Genomic DNA, 18,728 nt, shown 5'->3' on the forward strand with positions numbered 1-18,728 from the left:
ACCTCTCCTACTGCACACAGTTGGCTAATGGCTTTTAATTTTTGTATCACCAGGACTCCTATTTACTATTTCCTCCAGGGCTCCATGGTTTGAAAGACTTTATCTGCCAAGCTATTTTTGTAAAGTATGGAGGGTGCACACCCATAGCCCAGCAGCAAAGAGCAGTGGCCCAGCCAGGACTTGGGAGCCATAAGACATGGATTTGAATCCTGACTTAATCACATATGAGCTGAGTGACCTTGAGCAAGTTATTTAACTCCTGTATCCCTCAGTTTCCCTCTCTGTAAATCGTTAAGTGCAAACTCTTCGGGGACAAGGGATCCAAGGCTTTGAACCTTTAGGTGAGGCCTTTCATCAGATTCTTTACATATGGAACCCACTTACATTTGTTCATTAATTTCCCACCATCCATGGTCACAGCCTTTCACGCTCTTCTTGGTTATTGAATAATTATGGAATTTCAGTGCTACGCCAAGTGTTGATAAGGAAGTCTGTGAAAAACAAACATTAAGTCAGAAAAATGTTTCAACTGAAGGATATGTTTCAGGCTAAGTTTCCTCACTCAGAACTCATTCCCTCAGCTTGCCGCTTTTAGGGCATTTTATTCTTTGTGCCCTATTATGATACGAGAAGATAGGATTCCATAGGCAGAGAGGGAAAGATTAGGATCTGAGGTCCCTGGGTGGGGAAAAACACGTATTTTGGAACAATGCTGGGAGTGTCTGACCACAGCAAACCCCCAGGCCATAAGGTTCCTCTTAAGAATATAACAGAGACCACCTACTGGTCCTCAGGTTTCCCCTCTGGAATTTGACAGAAGACCTAAATATGGCCACAGACCACCCCTCGTACAATGGAAATGAGCCAATCCGGAATGGACAACCCAGCACCTAGAGTTATCCAGCCAATAAGTGTAGAACCTGAGAAGGAACAAGGGAGAGGGCAAGGGGCAGGGCTGACCAGAACCTTATGAAACGAGAACCCTTGCCTATAGTGCTCGGACATTCACTTTCTAATGTCCCCTCTCTGTGAAGGGGAGACATACTATTCTTCCTTTCTAATCTTATATTCTAATAAACTTTTGCCTACTGTTCCTTTTGTGTCCACCTCTTCATTTTCCAAGTGGAGAGACAATGAATCCCGGGTATTACGGGGAAAAAACCCTAGAACACTATGGCCTTTGGTGGGATAGACCAGTACCTCCCCTACCCTGCAACAAACCAGAATGAGGAGAGCGTAATAGAGAGGGAAATGGGTGCCCCAGTGCTAGGGAGCTGCTCTAAGGCCCCAGTTTTGAGTGAGCTGGGTAACATGGGACATATTAGATTATCTCTAGGTGTCAGTTTCCTCCTTGTAAATGAGCTTAACTTTGAAAACACCCACTTGTTAATGAATGCACACAGTTTCCTCCTTCAGTAACAATGACATAGTTCATTTAAAGCACTATTCAGATTATTTAGATAACAGAGAAGTGAATCAGCATCCTCTTCATATTAAACCTGGGTATTCCTGAAGGCAGTTACTAAATCACTCCCAGGTCTGCTGAGACCAGATCAAACAAGAAAGAGGCTGCCCATATGGCACACACCCACATGAGTGTGCATGCACGTGCACACACGCATCCGACCTTTTTATGACATTGTATGACATACACATACATTGTGTTATGTCATGATTTTAGTTTTTAAGTTTTTTAAATCTATTTTTTTAATGTTTATTTTTGAGACACAGAGAGAGAGACAGAAGGCAAACAGGGGACGGGCAGAGAGAGAGGGAGGCACAGAATCCAAAGCAGGCCCCAGGCCTGCCAAGCTGTCAGCACAGAGCCCTACATGGGGCTCATGACCCCAGACGAGATCATGACCCCAGCCAAAGTAAACGCTTAGCCAACTGAGCCACCCAGGGACGCCTTTTTTTTTTTTTTTTTTAAGAAATTAATTTTAACCAATTTTTATTGCTGTGACATTTAGTGTTGTAGTGCTGTCATTTGTATTTGTGATGTATTTGATGTTACAATGTCTTTGTTGTATGTACTTCTTTCTAACATGTATTTAAATACTGTAGCCCTCATCCCTCAACCTATCTTCCAGAGAAAATGATTCAGGCTATTTATTTACTTATTTATTTATTTAAATTAAGTAATCTCTACACCCAACATGGGGCCCCAACTCAGGACCTTGAAACCAAGAATTGCACGCTCCATCAACTGAGCCAGCCAGGCGCCCCTATGTCTCTCATTTAAACAACACGACGACACAGGAAGGAAGTAGGAGTCCTATTTTATGGAAGAATCAAGACTAACCAAAAATAAGTGACATTCCCGATGTTACCCTGCATTTCTCTGAAGGCCGCTTTTTCTCAATGTATCATGCCACCTGGAACACTGACAGTGAGGGCTCAAGGGGAACGGGATGGTCTTATGTTCAGCGAACACAAAGGGCTCCTGAGAACATACATCGATTTATCCCCCCAGTCTTGTCATCTTACTGTTTCTTCACATTAAAAATAAATAGATGTCAACTAAGAGATAATAAATACCTAGAGTAATCAGTGTAATTTTCTAGCGTAAGAATATATTCCAATGTAGCCCTCCACAAGAAGGTTACATGGGCGTTTTCACTGTGTTCCATCGCTCCAAAGTAAAATAGATTTATATGCACTCCCCAATCTCCAAAGCCTCTCCACGGAGAAAGGAAGTAAGTCTCCTTGCACACCAGGTTCCACTGACACAGAATTGCACACAAGTCTACACGTGAGCCCAGATTGACCAAGAGGCATTACTGATATTATCCAGCTTGACAAGTGGGGTAAAGCAGGGCAGTTCCACAAAACACCGTGAGCTCTTTTGCTCAACAAATGGACAAAAATTAAAAACTGCTGGGGCGCCTGGGTGGCTCAGTCGGTTGGGCGTCCGACTTCGGCTCAGGTCATGATCTCGCAGTCCGTGGGTTTGAGCCCCGCATCGGACTCTGTTCTGACAGCTCAGAGCCTGGAGCCTGTTTCAGATTCTGTGTCTCCCTCTCTCTCTGACCTTCCCCCATTCATGTTCTGTCCCTCTCTGTCTCAAAAATGAATAAACGTTAAAAAAAAATTAAAAAAAAAAAAACCCTGCTAAGTATGCTATTTCCTTCTGTGTCCTGTATTCTCTGTTCCCACTGCCCAACCCACGCCTTTGCTTTGGGAACTTTTACCAAATAAGGGGAGAAAGTCTCCTGATTTGGACCTGCTGTGTTAAAATATTTCTCTAGTCAGTGACAGCGACAGGATGCAGGATGTGCTTTATCCTTATCACTTCTCACTCGCCAGTGGTTCTATACATACAGCTCAACCCATCTCCCACTGGCACTGGGAACTTCCGTGGTTAGATGCTTGCCACAGAAGCAGGGAAGAGGGATTCATCTCTGGGGAATCCCACCTATTTCCTAAGTGATAGGAGGAGGTGAATTTACATGGCCCACAGTATATTGCTTATGTGGGATGCATCTAAACTGGTGGGTGCTAGGCTGATGGCATCGGTTATATAACAATTCAAAACCCCACTCCACATTTTTCTTCTAAGATTCCATAGCAAAATGCATTCGTTGAAAAGCAAAAAGAAGGAAAACACAAAGGTAAATACTCAATTAAGTGATTGTTATGAAACAGGGAAGCTGATCATCTTTAGGAACCCAGGAAAGGAGGGGGTGCTGAATTTACTTAATGGAGGGGCACATGATTCCTTTTAATGCTGCCTGGGTCACTTTCTATTTGAGTAACCTCTGGCAAATGGCTTGCCCCCAGTTCTATTGCCTTATCCATAAAATGTGACCAGAGTCTCTTTCCTATATCAGCGGTATGTTTTAAGAGCAAATAAAAATGTGTGTGCCCTAAACAAATGCAGGTGACATGTTATAAGCCTCAATACTCCTTTTTGCTATTTCTTATTTCACCACACCTTCTTCCCCCACAGTCTGTAAGCTCTGAGACAACAAGGACTTTACCTTGTTACTAAGTGTTCCCTATGGTTACCTGCCTGAAACTGACATTCAATGAATATTTGTTTATTCTTGGGAGAAGAATCAGAGGAACTTTAAGTTGGAGCGGGAGTTAATCCTGCTCAGGTAAATGAGACCTTAAAAACTCAGCCGAGGGGCGTCTCGGTGGCTCAGTTGGTGGAGCTTCGGACTTCGACTCAGGTCATGATCTCACGGTTCGTGGGTTCAAGCCCCGTATCAGGCTCTGTGTTGACAGCTCAGAGCCTGGAGCTGGCTTCGGATTCTGTGTGTGTCTCTCTCTGCCCATCCCCCACTCAGGCTCAGAAAAGAAAAGAAAAAAGTCAGCTGAAAGTGAGTTTGCAAAAGGGATTGATTGCTCTCCAGTTACATCTGGAAGTCAGACCAGGCACTAAGAAGGATGGAGAATAATAGAAATCAACTCTTGTGTATTAAAGGGTTTATTGTTTTACCATGACTTGAGTCAATATTTTTGTCACTTAGGTCATTCTTCCCAGTTGTTTGCAATAAATTCAAAGCTATTTGACAGGTGCCTTTTTTTTTTTTAATTTTTTAATGTTTACTTATTTTTGAGAGAGAGAGAGAGACAGAGCATGAACAGGGGAGGGTCAGAGAGAGGGAGACACAGAATCTGAAGCAGGCTCCAGGCTCTGAGCTGTCAGCACAGAACCTGCTGCCGGGCTTGAACTCACAAACTGAGATCATGACCTGAGCCAAAGTGGGATGCTTAACCGACTGAGCCATCCGGGAGCCCCCAATTATTTTTTTTACATGATTTCCATTTGCAGAAATATGCAATCACACAATTTTAGGTGGCTGTTCAAAGTGGTCCAAGAAAGGAACAGCTTTATTTAACCTCCATGCTGAAGAGGACCAGCCTTGACCTCTGGGAAATGGTGTCACCCACCAAGTCTATCCCTAATATTTCCTGTCTTCCCTCTCCCATTCTCCACTCCCCCAGGGGCATGCTTTTTGCCTTATAAAGAATTCTTTTTATTTAGCATTTCTAACTCTCAACCCCTAGGGAAACAATCTGATATTCTAATTTACATTCTGACTAGAACAATGTTTGAGGATCTTCACTGTAGGGCTTATGGCTTATTATGGAATCACATTTATTTCACCTGAAAAGAATTTCAAACATTTGACAGAGCTTTTGGGAATGGGGACTTTCCTGTTCTGGATGTCATAAAAAAGATCCATCTGCTCTTCGGAGAGATGGAAGAGACAGATTTGCAGTCTCTCCTGTTCCTTACCCAAGTTGCGAGAGTCACTTGAGGTACTGAGATTCTGCTGCCCTGATGAGGCATTAAGAATCTGGTGGTGAGCGAGTCCAGAACCTTTGGGTTTTAGTTATTTTGGAAATGTTTGCAACAATGATAAAAAAATAAATAAGTTAAGGATGTATGCCATTAGGACACTGAGACTAAGTACACATTTGGGTGTAATAAAATTATTAAAAATATTTAACTCTGGGGCGCCTGGGTGGAGCTTCGGACTTCAGCTCAGGTCATGGTCTCTTGGTTCGGGAGTTCGAGCCCCGCATCGGGCTCTGTGCTGACGGCTCAGAGCCTGGAGCCTGCTTCGGATTCTGTGTCTCCCTCTCTCTCTGCCCCTCCCCTGCTCATGCTCTGTGTCTCTCTCTCTCTGTGTCAAAAATAAATCAACATTAAAATTTTTAAAAAAAATACTGAACTCTTTGGGGCACCTGGGTGGCTCAGTTGGTTAAGCATCCGATTCTTGGTTTCAGCTCAGGTCACGACGTCACGGTTAACAAGATGGAGCCCCATGCCTGCTTTGTTCTCCATAGCACTATGTAACATACTATACACATTTTTGTCACCTGTCTCCCCTTACTGTATGGTAAGCTTCATGTCGGATATCATGGATCCCAGTGTCCAGAATACTGCCTGACACATAGTAGGCAGTTAATAATAACATGTTGAATGAATGCAAACCATAAACTGCTTGCCACTTACATCCACTTGCTGTGCCTCACAAAAATGATTTTATACATATATGCCGAAAGAGCCTTCCATGAAAGGCTTCATGACCTTCCATGAGACACTAAAGTTGGAGAAAGAAAAACAGTTATAGACTAAAATTTTAAAGACAAAAAAAAAAAAAAAAGATTGGACTCTCTGTTAAGGACCAGAGATGTATATATTTCATATACATTGACATCTTGGTTTGCTTATACAACTGAAATATACATTGCCTAATTAAATTTATTATTTCTTTATTATTCTTACTATAATGCTGATAGTGAAAGAAGTAAAAAGTGGTGAGTTCTACCAAGGTAAAAAGAAAAAAAAAAGAAAGAAATATTGTTTGATCTTGTAACAATGTCTTTGCATTTAAAAAATTTTTTAATGTTTATTTTTGAGGGAGATAAAGACAGAGTGTGAGTGGGGGAGGGGCAGAGAGAGGGGGAGACATAGAATCCAAAGCAGGCTCCAGGGTCTGAGCTGTCAGCACAGAGCCCAACGAGGGGCTCAAACCCACAGATTGTGAAATCATGACCTGAGCTGAAGTCCAATTCTTAACCAACAGAGCTACGGAGGAGCCCCTGTCTTTGCGGGGGGTTTTTGATACAAACAAACAAAACAACAATTGGAAAAATAAGCCCGTCCCAAAGAACAGTTAATTTATAGGCAGAGGGTTGAAATTACAAGGAACTTTCATGTTCTAGGTAACATATTTGCTTAGGGTTTAAGTGTTATAAAATTAACTAATATTCTTTTTGTAGTAAAAAGTTAATGGGGCGCCTGGGTGGTTCAGTCGGTTGGGCGTCCAACTTCGGCTCAGGTCATGGTCTCACTGCTGGTGAGTTTGAGCCCTGCGTCAGGCTCTGTGCTGACAGCTCAGAGCCTGGAGGCTGCTTTAGATTCTGTCTCCCTTTCTGCCCATCCCTGGCTTGCACTCTGTCTCTCAAAAATAAATAAACATTAAAAAAATTTTTTTAATGAATTAAATTTAAAAATAAACTGTTACTAAACATAAGATAACAATATTTTTCTCAAATAGTGGTAAAACTAGGTTACCTGAAATTTCCAGGTACACTTGCATTTCGGAGGATAGTAGCTTGGGTAATATGGACTTGAAATTTTCCCTTCAAAGCCAGTGATTTCTTTGACGAATACTGTGTTTTCACATTCTGAAAAAAAATATCCATTAACAGACAACGATTTGCAGTCGTGGGATTATGGGAAATGCACTGAATTCATCTCTTTAACTACAAATGCACACTCTTTGATCAACAAGCTTAGATACTTTTTTAAATTTAAGCTAATTTTTCGAAAAAGAAATAGTACCATACAGAGGTATAGCTAAACTTCTTGTTCAAATTCTGTATTTGTTTTCAGATCATGTATTTTGACTACAGATCTATTACTCTCTTTAAAAACATACTTTAAATATATTTTTTAAAGCTTCTGAGCGTATTTGTTTAAATGAGTGTATATTTGTTGTTTAGGAAATATGGCCAGTTTACATAACATGTTGTCCTGTTTATATAAAACAATCTGCATGTTTATTCATACTGCATGGTCATTCTTCTCCTAAAATGTAATGTCCTTGAGAATATTGGTTTTTGTCTATTTTGTTTGCTACTCTTTCCCTTACACCTGGAATCATCCCTGGCATATAGTACATGCTCAGTCAATGTTTGTTCACAAATTCCACTGCAATATTTCTGAGATAATCATATTTTTAATCTTTGGAGCTGGAGACAATTTTCAACCCAGCAACATCTCAAATCGACAGTTCAATTTTGTTTAAATCAGTTTTACATTTAGTTTTGTAATTATTTGTCGGAGAAAACCTATCAAAACAAGCCACTGCCTTAAAATGTAGATGGACCTATGAAGCCATGACCATGTAACTTAAGCCAAATCCACTGCCCTCCTCACCCACATCTGTCATTCTGATCCTTTTGTCCTCGATGTTCATAGAGAAGTTACCAGGACACCATCTGTAAGACCTGACCAGCTACAAGGCAACAAACATTACAAAAAGACTAGAGTTTCAGTGAAGGCTCTTTTTATTTAGTCTTGTTTTGGTTTACTTCGTCAACCCACATCAAAAAGAGAAGAATGAAAGGGAGCTGGGTCACTTTTTGCTCACTACCTGACCTAGGAAAATCATTGAATCTCCGGGTGTTACTTCACACGCATCTTCTTCTAGGATGGCATTCCCATGCATTGCTATTAAGGAGGCACGATAGACAGTCCCCCACCCCACGCCCACTAGGTACTGAGCTGTTATCACTCAGCTCCGAACCCACCCCTCTCTACTCTGTTCCGTGAAGCTGTAGCGGGGACTCTGCAAAAGGCTTCTCTCCTTTGCCACCTGGCTTCCAACTAGGATCTGTCAATAGGGGCGCTACAGGCAGACTAGAAGCCTGGAGGAGGAAGAATAGGGTTTCCCGTGTGTTTCGTTTCCTCTTCCTGGGAGTGTCATGCTCCCGCAACGATGGCTCTTCCCACCCCCTCATGCAGCTCTACTTTGTCCCCGTAGCTGAGTCGAACCCTGTTAGCAGTTTTCCCAACTTCCACTTCATTGCACCTCCCTCAAGGATACCGGCCTCGGCTGTCGACTGTCCGGTACCCGCTCCTCGACGGTCTGGACCCCTTCCTCGACCCCGCGAATACCTGCCTCTGAACTCGAGACCCCAACACCAACCTGGCACTCCATTCCTCAGAAGTCTGAATTTCAGGCCACAGACCCCTCCTCCACACTGTAAATTGTCATCATTCTGGCCGCTTTCCCTTGTCCCCCCAGACCTACGAGTGGTGGTTGCTTCCTGCGTGTACTGCCTACATAATACCTTACAGTTTTCTTTTCACCTTTTGAGTTAGCTAGCTAACACCTTTATCCTGAGTTAGCAGTTCTTCACATTAAATTCTCTGTTTAGATACTATATCTCTCTCTCCTCTGACGGGACCCTGAGTCAGGGTCCCTGACTCATATAACTAGTATTACAACACAACCTCAGGAGAGATAAGACTGGAGTATCCTACCAGATATTTTTCAAGGTGACTTTTTTCAATTAGCAAAGACTTACTTTGTTCTGGAATGACCTCAAAAAACGCCCGGATTCCTGATAGCCTCCGTATCTGAGGAGACTTAAATGCCACCAGCATGAGATTATTTGTAGAAACAAAGGACATTATCGTTCTTGTGGGTTCACAAATTCTGAAACCGGATAACAGAACAAAAGTACATGAATAGTAGGTTACTGAGGAGTGAGCCTCCCTCCACCACTAATTCCACACGTTTCCTGGGCCATCTACACAGTTCTTGTTAGGCAGACTCGGCCAGTCAGAGCTTCGTCAATCAGTGGCCACAGGGCACGATGGAGGGGAACCGATAAAGGTATGGAAACTTTTGTCTAGTAACTACGAAAGAATTTTCCTGATGGCTGTCACAGGACCCTCCTTGAGAACAAACAAGGCATAAACAGCCATTTAAATGGCTGCAGTCATGAGCTCTGTTCTAAGGAAAACCGGACTGAGAACTCAACTCCGTCACTTAACTGGCTGAAAGATTCTCCAGCAACTAATCTTCATAAATGCCAGGTCCCCTATGGTGAAACGGTGGTAATGACTATAGAATACCCCTCATAGCCTTTCGGTAAGGATTAAATGAGATAATAGCAAAGTATGTCTGGAAGGGTGAAAAGAAGCAGTAGCAATGACTGAGGAATGGGAGCCAGCGACAAACTTACTTGTCACTGTGTACCATTTACGCTGTTGAAATTTTTAACATGCAAAATATAAATTCCAAAATATAAACTCATGCATACATACATATATACATAAAACACTGCTCTATACCTACATAGGCACTATTAAAATAATAATTCATGTGCTTTTTTACCACAGTAAAAACAGCACATTGTGAATAAAGTATAAGTATCATTATTAAGATATTAAGCACTCCAAAAGATGTCTGCTAGTAAATAAAAAAATATTAACATATGTATATGTACATATGTGTGCAATTACATATCTACATATGAATGAAAATATTTGCAAAAACATAACAGGCATTTGTTCTGGGTAATGAGATTGTGAAATATTGACATTGTTTTCTCTGATTGACCTCACTTTCACAGTGAACATTGTGTTCTCTTTCTAATAAGGGAGAAAATTTTTGTTTTACTCATGGTATGCAATCCTCATAGAGTATTTAATTCTCACACTCTAATGAGAGCGATTGCATAAAAGTAAAATTAAACAAAAAAATTATATTTCAGAAATATTTCAAGAAGTGGCTGAAGTTCCTGCTACACTGATTTTCACTCTGGTAGGCTAACAAGTAAAAAGCAAGCATTGTGTCTGACAGGCTCTGGCTAATACAGGGGATGCTAAGTAAGGCATGGGTCCGTCTTTGATCTCATGTGCGCACGCAAAAGTTCTTTCCCTTTTTTTCTAAGGGAAACACGATACTGCCAAAGGTAGACCCTGTAAAACAGTTTTTTCCCTCGCCGACCTGAGTACCTATACAAGACGGTGCTCCGGAGTGGCATGAGGGAGTCGTAAATGGTCAGGGAGTCGGTGACACAATTGTCAGCTTCAATCTGGACGGACTCTATCGAGAGACGAATCAGGTAGCCCACCACGGCCAGCAGCTTGAAGTGGCACATCAGCCTCCCTGAGGTTGCAGAAATCTCCAGAGGGTAGCGGAGAGACAGATGATCTGCATAGAAGTACTGAGAGCAGCCTTTGTCTGTGGAGACAGCACTTTGTTTTGTTCCATTTTAGAAATGACTTTTCTAGACATCTTTAAAGAGTGAGGAGCAAAGAGTTCCTCTGGAGGACATCTGCTGTTTTTGCCAGCCCAGAGTCCACTCCCCCTTCTTCTGGTAATAGCACCAGGATTTTACTTTGAGAAACTGTCTACACCCTGATTGTGTGGTTTGGTTGGGGTTAAACTCACTTCTATGTCCAGAGATGGGCGCATGACCCAGACTGGCCAATCAGAGTAAAGGAAGCTGGTGCATGAATGGGCTTGCCAGCCAATCTGAGACAGTAAATTCGGCACCAGGACTTCTGCAAAAACTGTCGGGAAAGTTACTGGGGGGGGGGGTGTTGTTCTACCATTGCTGCTACTGATATATTATAAGCTTGGATCTATTGATGCCATTTATGACACTGCATTAGAAGAATAGATTTGATGAAGCTTCAGCAGGGAAAAGCAGAGATGTGGAGTCCTGATGAGATTTTATTTTAGAACCTGGCCCCAAACAGGCCTGAAGCCAGCACATTCTCCACCCCTGGCCCAGGTAGAAGAGCCAATCAAGTTTCTTCAGTGCTTAAGCCAGTTTGAGTGTATTTCTATCACTGGTAACTGAAAGAGGACTAACAAATACCACCATTTGAAAAAGAAAACTATAGCCAAAAAGGATACTAATTTGGAGGCAGTGTAGGAGAAGCTATGTGTCATAATTTACCAGCTCCTATGGTTGAAGAGTAATCTGACCGAAGCCCAGCTGCATTGAAAAAACACACGGAAAAGAAACTGTCAGTTCCAGTATACCATTTTGTTAGAATTATCCTCAGTAAAAATGATTTTCAGTCCTGGGGCACCTGGGTAGCTCAGTCGGTTGAGCGACCAACTTTGGCTCAGGTCATGATCTCACAGGTTGTGAGTTCGAGCCCCGTGTGGGGCTCTGTGCTGACAGCTCAGAGCCTGGAGTCTGCTTCCGATTCTGTCTCCTGCTCTCTCTGCCCCTCCCCCACTCATGCTCTCTGTCTGTCTCTCTCTGTCTCAGGAATAAATAAACATAGCATATATATATACGATTTTTTATGATATAAATGATTTTCAGTCCTTAAAAGCAATTCATCATATCTGGGATTTGCTTTAAAATAATCCAGTGAGGGTAGGGGAAGTTGTTTATGTATTTTGAGAGCAAGGGGGATGGCCATGAGTTGATAGTTGTTGAAGCCGAGTAAAGGGTATATTTATATTTTTATATTATATATAATGTTATATATATATATAGAGAGAGAGAGAATTTAAATCAAGAGAGAAAGTTGCATAATTTGAGAGTCACAATTAATTAACTAAAGTATTTTACTGGGCCAATCAAATGATGACATTCACGTTCTGGCAAGGCTATTCAACAGTCATTGTGGAACATTGGGCAGCATTACGTAAATAACATAGGTTCAGTTCTCTCTGGACAAGGGAAAAGACAAGATAAACCTCAGCAAAATTCTTTTTTCTCCAAGACTTGGAGCCTTAGTTTGAAGATTCATGAAATTGAATTAAATATAGGGAAGGGTACACTTTAATAAATTCAGTTTCATATATATTTTGAAATTTTGAGTGTTCTATTGTCTAATCATTGTATTTAGTAACTTCCTGGATCAGTGTCCTCAGCTAACCCTGTTTTACCGGGATTGTGGAAGAGAATACTTCATTATAATATTGACTATGTTAATGGAAACATCAGGAGTGCTATAGGAAGGAATGCATAAAGGGGAATTACCCAACAATCACCATTTAGTACCACAGAGTCCATATCTACAGCCAGGCCCTGCAAGCTCCCCACAGAGGTTCGGTTTATGATACTTGTCTGGATGGAGTCCTTCAAAATGGCAGCCACACAGTCCTCACAGAAGATATGGCCCTTGGCATGTGGCATGACAAACACAATCCAAAAGTGGACAAGGAGGCCACCTTTGTTGTTGCTGCTACAGTAAAAAAAAAAAAAAAAGGGATATTTAGGTATCTCTCTTAGGACTTTCATAGAAAATCACCCAACTGATGGAGTCAAGGGGAGGCCAGTAAGGATATCCTTCAACTTCTAAAATTCGTTCTTGAAGAAGTCATTGATTCCTATTGAGGGGATTGGTAAGAGAAAGCATAATAGGTGTGTGTCTTCCTGTGTTGGGTTCACATCTAAAACCATTCGTGTATAGTTGCATCTCCATGGAGAATATACTATTTTTATGAATACCAACCAGTATTCACTATTATTACAAATAAAAACAATTATAGTTTTTGATACTTTACCATGTACAAACACATTGCTAAATTCTGCTTTATCCCACTGAATCTTATGAGCAAGGTCCTATTACTCCAGTTTTACAGATAAGGAAATCAAGATCAACTATAACTCAAAATCATATAGCTAGTAAGTAGTAAATCCAGGAATCGAGCCCAACTTGGTATTTAGCCAAACTCTGGAGCAAGAGCTTCTGAGTACACAACTATTGTCATGTTTTATGAAAAACAAACCTGAAGTGTTCTACAGTAAATAACGTGGGAAATAGAAAGTAAACAAATAGCTTTACTCCAAGCTTCTTAGTGCCTTTGGCATGTCAAAGTGGATTGTGCCTCTCTGCAGGTGGGGGCAGGTGGGATACAGTACATAAAACATAATTTAAAAAAGAAGTTTTAGTAAAATAATTAAAAATTAATACAGTAAATTTTAATAAAAATTATTTGAGTTTGAGATCCCTTTTTCCTTGGAAAATCTCTAATGACCAGTTTTTTACTTAACATATTTTGAGAAAGACTAGACTGTGTTTTATTTTTACCCCACCCGATGGTAGCCATGTTTGTGGCCATCTTGCCCAGTGGTATTAAGACGGGGAGAGGCGGGGTGCCCAGGATCCCAGCTATGGGGAGAAGGCAGGTTTTGGTAGATGAAGAGAAAAACTCAGCATGACAGCAGGGCAGAGTGGAGTCAGCAGTTGTGCTAAAAGAGTATTAACGCAAAGCCGCCCCCAAGAACTTACTTGAGAATGGTAAGATCTTAGCTTTCGCCTTTTCACAGCAGTAAACAGAAATCCCAAAGCAAGGGACATACATTACCTGACATCTGCAACAACAGACTGCTTGTAAAATTTAGAGAAGGCAGATGTTGTATAAACCAGGTTTACCTGAAAATGAAAAACCGAGGTGTCTGAAGTCTGTCAAATTTGGCTTTCACTCACAGCACCTAGCACCCTGTAGGTCCAAGCCCTGACAGCCAGCAAGGAAAAGAGCTGGGTTCTAACGGAAGGCTAAAATCTTGGGTTGCTGCCATTCTGCTATCTGTGAAGAATAATCAGTTACCTATATCCATTCTTTGCTGTCTTTAGACACCCTGATCAAGCTTAACTTCTGTATTCTGCCTACTCCAAAGGTTAATTTTTTCCATCATTAATAAATCAAACTCCTTTAAGTACATTTAGAAAGGATTTGATCCAACCTCTTTTCTAACAATGCACAGCATGGAAAATTTATATTCTTAAGGGCACATTGCTCTAGTAGCCACTAGGGGGCAGGTGGCGCCCACGGCCAGGTTCACCACCCCACCCCCCACCCCCAACTCTGCAGTCTCTAGGGAAACACCCAGCTCTTTTAAAAGGCGCCATCGTTGGATCTAAAGGAAAGTTATTTCAATTTACCTTCTTTGCCCTTTCTTAGCTTTCTAAAGCCAAGCTGAGTCTCTGCCAAATCTCCTCCTATATTCCCCTTCCTTCCTAAATGGCAAAATCACCCATCTAATTGCGAAGTTTAAAGTCACCATGCAACACAGAATACATTACCTAAACCTGCCGAGCACTCAGGTTTTTCTCTTTCTCTTCTTTCTTTCTTTCTCCCTTTCCTTTCTTTCTTTTTCTTTCTTTCTTTCTTTCTTTCTTTCTTTCTTTCTTTCTTTCTTTCTTTCTTTCTTCTTTCCTTCCCTCCTGCCTGCCTGCCTTCTTTCCCTCTATGACAGTAAAAAATAGGGTAAAATTGGCAGAGAGGGAAAGGATAGGACCTGAGGTCCTGGGTGGGGAAAAACACATATTTTAGAACAATGCTGGGAGTATCTGACCACAGCAAACCCCCTCAGGCATAAGGTTCCTCTTAAGAATGTAACAGAGACCACCTACTCCACCCAGATTTCTCTCAGGAATTTGACAAAAGACCTGACTAAAAATTAGTAGACCATAAAACCTATGACCCACAAGGAATGATGTGGCCTTAGACCATCTCTCATACAATGGAAACAAACCAATCAGGAATGGACAACCCAGCACCTAGAGTTATCCAGCCAATAAAGGTAAAACTTGAGAAGGAACAAGGGGGAAGGGAAGGAGGGGAGGGAGGGGCCAGAACCTTATAAAACAAGGACAGCTTGCCTATTGTCGGCAGGCAATTCACTTTTCAGTGTCCCCTTTCTGCAGAGAGAGCTTTCATACTACTCTTCGTAATCTTATACTCTAATAAACTTTTGCCTGCTGCTCACTTTGTGTCCGTCTCTTCATTCTTTGAAGCAGTGAAACAACGAATCCCAGTTATTGAGGTAAAAAATCCTGCAACACTTCTTTCCTTCCTTCCTTCCTTCCTTCCTTCCTTCCTTCCTTCCTTCTCTCTCTCTCTCTCTTTCTTTCTCTGTAAAGTGATCAGAGTGCTTACCAAGAATCTTTGGGGTAATTTGAGGAATAATTGATACAATTTAAAGGTAAAGTATTTATCCACATACCCCGTGTATAGAAGGCCTTCTTCAGTAGATAAGGGCCACTGTGCCCACTGTTGTCTTTGCTTGCTCTCCCACAACCCTTCCCCAGTCTACACCACAGCGTGCCTGTCAAGGCAGTATGGGCCCACCGTGTAGGCCACCCTCTCCATTACTGTGCAGATACAAATTGGCAGAAGATTTCTAGTTCGTAATATGTACCAAGAGCCATGAATAGATCTTTTTATTTTAGGAGATCTGCTAAGGAAGTAATCACAGATCGACACAATTCATGGTGCAGTTCTGTATGGCATTATCCAGAGTAACAAAAATGGAGGACAAATATCCAATAAGAGGGGATTGGCTAACTTTGTAGCTATTAAAACCTGTGTTTTTTTAAGAATATTTACTTACATAGAAACATGCAACCTAATGTTAAGAGGAAAAAATCTATAAAACTATCTGCAAATATTCCAATATCATGCTCTCCTTTATGTCTACGTGGCCCAGAATAAAAAGGGGTTCTGTCTCGGAAGATGATGTTAAAGAAAATTTTAACATTCCTTTTCATAATTTTCTGAATTTAAAAAATGTTAGCGGTTAAATACGTATTAGTTCTATAATGAGAAAGCTTTTTTGTTTTTTAAGTAAAGAGATTCCACTGCGTTGAGGTTGAGATAGATGTGTACAGCTCACAAAATTAATCAGCATGCGTAACTTTAGTTCTGGGAGGCATTTTAAAGATCACCTGATGTAATTCCTTTATTTTACAGGTGGGAAACCCTAGAGCTCAGAGAGCCACTTGTTTTTACACTCAGCGATAAATAATATAAATAAGTTACCAAATAAATTAGCAACTCTGTCAAATAAGCAATTATAGCCAAGATGAGCTAAATCCCAAGTTTGCCTCTGACTTCTTCCATCCACCCTGCTCACCTGTGACACTTGTGAGCCCTCCACCCCGGCCCTTCATCCCCTGCCCCACTCCCCCAGGCCTCCCACACCAACCTCCCCACCCCCCCTCAGCTCACCACTTGCTGCACAGTCCGTGCCATGGACAGAAATTCCCTGGACTCCTTCTGTCGATATTCAGGAAGAAACTCAATGTTGGTAATGCGAAACATCCCAACAAAGTAAAAAGCATCTTTGCTTTCTGTCTTACCTGTAAGACAGGAGAGAAAGCGAGTAGAGGGCTTTCCCCTCTGTGTGGCAATGAGGCATTGTCTGATCTGTGTCAGTATCAGGCCCCTAAAATGTTTTATTAGGCGTCTACTTACGTGACTGCTTCACAACCTGTGAAGCTCTAAATGTAGTTAATAACGTCACTTCCATCAGCAGTAAGTCACCATATCTCCTGGCAAATACTTATGAGACAGATTCAAAGATCAGAGATCTGCCTCTTTGACTTTATACTTGCCCTAGAGTCGCTACCAGGCCAAGAAGAGTGTATGCAGTTTTCATGGATCCTTAGTCTGTAGAAGGTAAGGAGGTAAGAAATGGATACTGTCAAGCTCTGAGGTGAAGTGAGCATAGCGGGACAAGTGGGAAGGGCCCCCCAGCTGACCTTCACTGGGCTCCCGGGGGCTCATCCCTATCTGACTTGTGTAGCTGCTGCACAGGGTGCTGGGCTGGTCTTCAGCTCTGTGCAATGCATGAGAATTCATCCTTCCTGTGAACCACAAAGCAGGGTTCTCAGCCCAGCATCGGGTCACTCCTGCTCAAATGCATTGCCCAGTGTGGACAGTGGGTTTGGGCATCCAGCCTGCCCAGAACAATTGACAATGCGGGAAGAACACTGTTGTATCGGAGTTGCTTTAGAGAGACCGAGAATAGCCTGGGGGATGGCGGGGGTGGGTGGGGGGGAGTGAGGGGCTCTTCTTTCTGCCTTTTCTTTTTGTTACCAAGGTCTTCCTCCTAGTTGGCACCATCCCCCAGGCTCCCATGGCCATGGTACATTTCTCTCCTGTGACACATGTCCCCACTGTGTCATAACTTCTGTCCTTCAAGAGTAACAGTAACTTCTTTTTGTCCCTCTGCCCCTTATGTAGCTTTGAAGCTCAATAAGTGTTTGTGGGAAGGAAAAGAGAGAGGAAGGTGGACGAGGAAGAAAGGGAGAGGATACTGTCTCCTAGAACAATGCCCAGCACATGGAAACGTTACATAAGCGATGACTGAATTAGGAAGAAGGTGCGCCTTTGTGAGTAATCGTAAGCCACCTCCCTGGGAGCCATCCAGGGCCACATTAGCCCCATGCAGTGGAGCGAGGCTGTGGGGATGTGGAGAAGGGGCCCAGGGGCAAAAGGCCTGAGCGGATGTCCTAGATTTGTTCTTTCAAGGTATGTGACCTTGGATGGATCACCTTGACTCGCTAGCCTCACATAGAAAGCAATAACTGTTTTCATGCCTGATTTGAACAAGGAAGTGCTTCGTAGATTTTTGTTGTTGTTGTTGCAGACTCATTAAAATTTGAGTGAAAGCCAGGCTTTCTATATATATAGAAGCTCGCACATTCTTCTTATAATGGTGTTATCCAGAGTCAAGCATCAGGAGAACAACAATACAAGCAAGATCAATTTAGCCTCAAACTAGATTACATTTACCAAACTCTTTAGCACAGCCCAACATACAACACCCTGCATGGTCACAGCACTGTTGTTGAACAATTTTCATTTGTTCATACCAGTTTCTCATTCCTCAGACTGGTCTGTCTTCCTGAGATGTACTTCTCTGATTTTTAACACAGCCGCCAAAGTGCTTCTACAGAGTGACATTCTAGAACTTTATACAAAAATGCTAAGGCAATGTGAGTGTATAGATTGAGGGCCAGCAGAGAACTGATGGGAAATGAGTTGGTTCGTTGTGGGTTGGGGTCGTGTGTGTTTTGTGTTTGTCTTGATTGCCCATTGACTCGACTTCCTTCACTAGTCTTTAAGCTCCTAGAAGACAGAGATTCTCTCTTCTCTCCCACTGTGTTTCCATGCCTATCACAGGACCCAGCTCACAGCGGGCACGCTCAAGATATGAGAGAAATGAATTTTGAATAACCAGTTCATAAAGCCTCTGGACTCTATTCCCAGGCAGGTTAGATGCCTCTTTTCTGTGACTGCAAAGTAATTGCTTAAGCATAAAACAAAACAAAACGAAAAACAACCAATTCAATTCACACCCCCTCTGCAGCACTGAACTGTGGGTTTTCTGAAAGTAGAAAATGCATCTGTGAGCTTTGTTTTGTTTTGTTTGCATCTGTGAGCTTTTTGAAGGTAGGAGATACATCTTGCATTGATGTCTTG

The 18,728-nt window shown here is 42.1% G+C and overlaps 1 protein-coding gene across 1 annotated transcript in view; it reads right to left on the minus strand.

The window, feature by feature from the left end:
* The window catches only part of TMPRSS7 (transmembrane serine protease 7), a 40,229-nt gene that overhangs the window by 18,533 nt on the left and 2,968 nt on the right, over window positions 1-18,728 (minus strand). The window contains exons 3-10 of the mRNA XM_047100189.1: window positions 16,470-16,600; window positions 13,824-13,891; window positions 12,504-12,697; window positions 11,449-11,487; window positions 10,496-10,724; window positions 9,058-9,188; window positions 7,037-7,149; window positions 385-491 (exon numbers count right to left, since the gene is read on the minus strand). Coding sequence (XP_046956145.1) covers window positions 385-491; window positions 7,037-7,149; window positions 9,058-9,188; window positions 10,496-10,724; window positions 11,449-11,487; window positions 12,504-12,697; window positions 13,824-13,891; window positions 16,470-16,600 — 1,012 coding nt within the window. The remainder of the gene's footprint in view (window positions 1-384; window positions 492-7,036; window positions 7,150-9,057; window positions 9,189-10,495; window positions 10,725-11,448; window positions 11,488-12,503; window positions 12,698-13,823; window positions 13,892-16,469; window positions 16,601-18,728) is intronic.

This window comes from Lynx rufus, unplaced genomic scaffold (assembly GCF_022079265.1).
Source record: "Lynx rufus isolate CCGP_SWC_20201006 ecotype Redwood Valley unplaced genomic scaffold, mLynRuf1.p SCAF_5, whole genome shotgun sequence".
Lineage (NCBI taxonomy): Eukaryota > Metazoa > Chordata > Mammalia > Carnivora > Felidae > Lynx > Lynx rufus.